Source organism: Otolemur garnettii, unplaced genomic scaffold, assembly GCF_000181295.1.
Source record: "Otolemur garnettii isolate 467f Iridium unplaced genomic scaffold, OtoGar3 scaffold00068, whole genome shotgun sequence".
NCBI lineage: Eukaryota > Metazoa > Chordata > Mammalia > Primates > Galagidae > Otolemur > Otolemur garnettii.
Window position 1 is genome coordinate 1,892,541 of NW_003852463.1, and position 6,389 is coordinate 1,898,929.

Sequence of the window (6,389 nt, forward strand, 5' to 3'; positions counted from 1 at the left end):
AACAAAAATATGGCCGGGTGTTGTGGTAGGCCCCTGTAGTCCCAGCTACTTGGGAGGCTGAGGCAAGAGAATTACTTTGAGCCCAGGAGTTTGAGGTTCCTGTGAGCTGTGATGCAATGGCACTCTACCAAGGGTGACATGGTGAGACTGTCTCAAAAAAAAAAAAAAAAAAAAATCTTGGAAAACAAATCCTTATCCATATCTAAGACAGACAGATAACTAGAAGTAGAATAGATGACTTGAACTTTGTTAACAGATTCTGCCATATTGCCTACCAAAACATTATACACTATACTCTCACCAGTAATTCATTAAAGTACTACATTCTCTTATACCTTAGTCCACTCTTAATAATGTAATCATTTTTCTCTTTTGACACTCAAATTAGAGAAAAATTAATCTTACTCTAATAGTTTTTCACATGCTTTTGGTCATTGTACTTCTGATTGCTTTATTTATCTCATTGGCCCATTTTTTTTAATGGGTTCCTTATATTCTTAATGAGTTATAGAAGCCCTTTATTATCCAGTTAGTCCTTTGTAATATATGTTGCAAGTACTGGTTTTTGTCTGTCTTTTTGCTGTTATGGAGGTTTTTAACATTATGATTTGAAATAAGTTTTTTTTTTTTAAGGTTTCTGGATTTTGTGTCATATTAGAAAGACCACCTTATGGAGGAATAAAAACTTAAACTTTGGTGGTGCCCGTAGTCCAGCTAAAACAACAATGACAATTAAACAACAAAAATAGCCTGGTGTTGTGGTGGGTGCCTGTAGCCTGGTGTTGTGATGGGTGCCTATAGTCCTGTTGTGGTGGGTGCCTCACCCTTGGGAGGCTGAGGCCAGAGAAGAGTTTGAGATTACTGTGAGCTGTGATGCCACAGTACTCTGCCAAGGGCGATATAATAAGACCCTGTCTCAAAATAAATAAATAAATAAATAAATAAACAAACAACAAACCAACCAAACAAAAAAACTTAAACTTTTTCTCAGGCACTCAAACAGTTAGTGTCAGATAAAGAGCTAAAATCCAGGTTTTTTCTTTAGTTTATAATATCTTCTGCACCAGACTTTATAGGGCATAGTAAAAAATTGCCTTATTTGTGAAATTGTGCTGCTAATCCTATTATTACAGGCAGGAAAAATATATAAAGCTTTTTTTTAATTGTGATCATCATCTTTCCCATCCTGACATTTTTCAGGGAGTCTTTTTATTATAGAGTAATTTATATTTCTAAAATTATGCCATTCTGCTTTCAGTCCTAAAAATTTGTATGCTTTTAAACTAACAGCAGCAGCCGCTCTTCTAAAACATTCAAACCAAAGAAGAACATCCCTGAAGGATCTCATCAGTATGAACTCTTAAAACATGCAGAAGCAACTCTAGGAAGTGGGAATCTAAGACAAGCTGTTATGTTGCCAGAAGGAGAGGACCTCAATGAATGGATTGCTGTGAACAGTAAGTTTTTAGTAACATTTAACTTTGCTGGTTTATAGAATTTAATGAATTTCCTTTTACAGAAATAACTTGTAATAGAACAGATTATTGTATCAGTAAGAAAACACATAAGTATAAATATGGTACATTGTAAACTCTGTTTTCTTCAGAGTACTTGTTGAATACAGAAACTTGAAGAGCAATGATGAGTTATTTTATGAGGAGCTGAGTAAGATCAAATAAAAGATTGATAAGTGCAAAGATTTTACCTGTGATGGGCCATGACTTTGTAGAGACTCCATTTGCACAGTTTTGCTCCTGCCCCTGGTAGCACTTATAAGCCTGCATATACAGAAAGTCAGTTGCAGTTCATGTGGCCGGCCATTCAGTTGATTGTTGTAACTTTGGTGTAATCAGAAGAAAATTGAGAGATTGGGAGAAAATGTAGGGATCTATGAGCTAAAAGTTACTGAATTCAAAAGAATGAGGGCATAACATGGAATGATATGCTGACTCTAGAAGTTTGAATATGAGAGTCTCTTATTTCTGAGGTGCCATCAGTTCTGGGTGACATAGGAAGGAATTTCAGATGTTACAAGAATTTAAAAAACTTTTTAATGGAAATTTTCAAACATACAGAAGTAGAGAAACTAGTATAGTAAATTCCTAGGTATCCATTATACGCCTTCAACAGATAAGCAATTTGCGACTCACTGTGATGCTTCTGTATTCCACCCTGATTTTTTTTTTTTTTTATTTTGGACTATTAAGTGGTACATGTTTTGTTTACATGCTTTGCTTTTGTATGGACTGAATCAAAGCTATACACATAAATGTGCCCTTCACCCAGATAGTGTGCACTATACCCGATGGCTATGAATTTACCCATTTGTTTCTTCTTCCCATCACCCTGATTATTTTAAAGTAAATCCTAGATATATTATTTTATCTGTAAATATGTCAATATGTATCTCTTAGAGCTACTTTTAAAGATAATAACAGTACCATCATCCTTTAATCTTACCAAATATCTAGTGTTTATTCACATTTTCCTTGAACTACAAATGAAATGTTTCTTTTTATTTATTAAATTTATACTTGGTTTAGATCAGGATCCAACAAGGCCTGTGTGCATGTTTCTTGAATTTCTTAATCCAAAGTTTTCTCTTATTACAGTCTTTCTTCCTTGGAATATTTTTGTCAAACAAAACAGGTTGTTTCCCCCATGTGAATTTTGGTGATTGTATCTCCAATGTGTCCATTATCATGTTCTTGTTCCTCTTTTTATTTTCCGTAAACATTAGATCTAAAGCAGCACTGTCCAGTAGAACTTTGCAATGCTGAAAATGTTCTGTACCTTCACTTTGTCCATGTAGTACTTGAAATGTGGTTAGTGGCTACCACATTAATGCAGAGCCTTGATTAAGTTCAGGTTTGAGGCCAGGTGTGGTGGCTCAGACCTGTAATCCCAGCACTTTGGGAAGCTTAAGTGGAAGAATTGTTTGAGCCCAGGAGTTGGAGACCAGCCTGAGCAACCTAGTAAGACCCTGTCTCTACAATTGAAAAAAAAAAAAATTAGCAGGGCAAAGTGGTATATTCCTGTAGTTTCAGTTACTTGGAAGGCTGAGTCAGTAAGATTGTTTGAGCCCAGAAGTTTGAGGTTGCCAGTAACAGGGTAAGACCTTATCTCAAAAAATAAAAAAACCCACACAAACAAATTCAGGTTTGATTTTTGATTTTGTCTGTTAGACTATTTATTACATAGTATTTCCAGTGTCTAGTTGGGATTTTTTTCTTTTTTTAATCACTCAAAGTCCAAAGTTTACAAGCTAGTAAACTAGGGGTTTACTCTTAGTATTGTATATTCTATGGGGTTTAGATAGATTTATAAAATGACTTGTATTCACCATTGCAGTATCATTATAAAGTAGTTTTACTGCCTAAAAATCCTCTGTGCTCTGCTGTTTATTCCTTCCTCCCCTTTAACGTCTGGCAACACCCATATCGTTTTAACCATTTCTATAGTTTTGCCTTTTCCGGAATGTTATATAGTTGGAATTATATAGTATATAATCTTTTTAGACTAGGTTCTGTTACTTAATAATATACATTTAAGTTTCCTCCATGTCTTTTCATGGCTTGATAGTTCATTTCATTTTAGCCCTGAATATTCCATTTTCTGGATATATTACAGTTTAGTCATTTATTTACCTCCTAAGAGACATCTTGGTTGCTTCCAAGTTCTGGCAATTATGAATAAAGCTTCTATAAACAAACATGTGCGGGTTTTCTGTAGGCATACATTTTCAACTCTTTTGGGTAAATTCCAAGAGCACAATTGCCAGGTAGTATGGTAAGAGTGGTAAGAATATGGTAAGAAACCACCAAACTTTTCCAGAGTGACTGTATCATTTTGCAGTCTTACAGACAATGAGTAACACTTCTTACTGTTCCACATTCTATCCAGTTGTCAGTGTTCTGGATTTTGGCCATTGTAATAAGTGTGTAGTGGTATCTCACTATTTTAATTTCCATTTCCCTGATGACCTAAGATTGGAACATCTTTTCATACGTTTATTTGCCCATCTTTATATCTTAAGTGAGGTGTCTGTGTACTTTTTTTTAAATTGAGGTTTTTTTAATTGTTGATTTCTAAGAGTTCTTTGTATATTTTGGATAAGTCTTTTATCAGATATATCTTTTGCATATATTTTCTCCCAGCCTATGGCTTGTCTTTTTATTCTCTTTTTTAAATTCTTTTTTTTGTTGTTTGTTTTAAGAAGGGGGTCACTCTGTGTTGCCCAGACTGACTGAATTTTTGGGCTCAAGTGATCCTCCTGCATCATGTTCTCCTACCACTGTACCTAGCAACCAGTGACTTTTTTATTTTTTTTTCCTTCAGAGACAAGATCTTACTCTGTCACCCAGCACCCAGGATGGAATTCAATGGCTCATAGTCACTACAGCCTCCCAACTCTTGGGCTGAAGTGATCCTCCCACTTCAGCTTTCTAAGTAGCTGGAACTGTAGGCCCTTGCCACAATGCCTGCTAAGTTTATATATATATTATTACATAAACTCTATTATAAATAGAGTCTCCCATCTCCCTATGTTACCTAGACTGGTCTCAAACTCCTAGTCTCAAGTGATCTTGTCTAAGCGCCCTGAGTAGCTGAAATTACAGACACTATCCAGTGTGTCTGGCTTTTTTATTCTCTTGACTGTGTCTTCTGCAGAGCAGAATTTTTTAATTTTAATGAAGTATAGCTTATCAATTTTTCTTTGATGGAATTATGGCTTTGGTGTTTTTTCTAAAAAGTCATTGCAGAGGCCTAGTGCAGTGGTTGTGCCTGTAATCCCAGCACTCTGGGAGGCTGAGGCAAGTGGATCGCCTGAGCTCAGGAGTTCAAGAGCAACCTGAGCAAGAGAGAGACTTTATTTCTAAAAATAGTTGGGTGTTGTGGTAGGAGCCTATAGTCTCAGCTACTTGGGAGGCTGAGACAAGAAGACAACTTAAGCCCAGGCGTTTGAGGTTGCTGTGAGCTTTGACGCCATGGTACTCTACCAAGGGTGACAAAGTGAGACTGTCTCAAAAATACACATAAATAAAATATAAATAAATAAAAAAAAAGTCATTGTCAAACCCAAGGTCATCTGCATTTTTTTCTATGTTTTTCTTGTGTCTTCTAAGGGTTTTATACTTATGTGTTTTACGTTTAGGTCTGCGATCCATTTTGAGTTCATTTTTGTGAAGGGTACAAGCACGTGTCTAGATCCCTTTTTTACATGTGGATGTCCAGTTATTTCAGCACCGTTTGTTGAAGAGATTGTCTTTGCACCATTATATTGCCCTTGCTCCTTTGTCAGAGATCAGTTGACTATATTTATATGTGGGTCTTTTTCTGGTCTCTCTTTTCCATTTCATTGATCTCTGACTTTTTTCACAGGTACAAAATTGTTTTGATTACTGGAGCTTTACAGTAAGTCTTAAAGTAGTGTAGTGTCAGTCTTGCCAACTTTGTTCTTCAGTATTGTGTTGGCTACTCTGGGTCTTTTGTTTCTCCATATAAATTCTGGAACCAGTTTGTTGATAACCATGATAAGCTACTGCGATTTTGATTGGGTCTAGTTGTCTTTTCATGTGGTATTAACCAGCTTTTAATAACCATTGCCTTGATCAGTACTGAAATGTCCCACAGAAATATAATATGAGCTACATACGTAGTTTTAAGTTTTCGAGTAGCCACATTAAAAAAATTAGAGATAAGAATCTTTCTTAACTCGGGTAGTGCCTGTGGCTCAAAGGAGTAGGGCGCCAGCCCCATATGCCGAAGGTGGCGGGTTCAAACCCAGCCCCAGCCAAAAAAGTAAAACTGCAGAAAGAATCTTTCTTAACTTATTAAAAAGCCATGCTCTTATAGCTATGACAAAAAAAAAAAAAGGTGCAGGACTATGTAGTATATTATCTTTTGTATAAGAAAGTGTAAAGAAATTTAGCAAGTGTGAAACAAATTAATAAAATGGTTACCTATGTGTAAGGGAGTTGAGTTGGGGTGTTTGGAAGTTAGATTTTTCACTATGTTTTTATTTATTGTATTTTAACTATGTGAATTAGTCGGGGGAAAAAAACCCTTTTTTTCTTAATTTGATTCAGATTATCTGTTATCCTGAAGCTATATGTTGATCTTCTTTATCTTTAGATTTTTCTGGCTCAGCCCCTGTGGCTCAAGTGGCTAAAGCGCCAGCCACATACACCTAAGGTGGCGGGTTCGAATCCAGCCCAGGCCCGCCAAAAACAACAATGATGGCTACAACCAAGAAATAGCCGGGCGTTGTGGCGGGCGCCTGTGGTCCCAGCTACTTGGGAAGCTGAGGCAGGAGACTCGCTTGAGCCCAGGAGTTGGAGGTTGCTATGAGCTGTGATGTCACAGCACTCTACCCAGGGGGGTAGCTT

At 36.5% G+C, this 6,389-nt stretch overlaps 1 protein-coding gene across 1 annotated transcript in view; it reads left to right on the forward strand.

The window, feature by feature from the left end:
• Window positions 1–6,389, forward strand: part of MOB1A (MOB kinase activator 1A) — a 27,197-nt gene that overhangs the window by 3,157 nt on the left and 17,651 nt on the right. Inside the window, exon 2 of the mRNA XM_003793388.3 lies at window positions 1,291–1,457. Within this exon, the coding sequence (XP_003793436.1) occupies window positions 1,291–1,457 (167 nt within the window). The remainder of the gene's footprint in view (window positions 1–1,290; window positions 1,458–6,389) is intronic.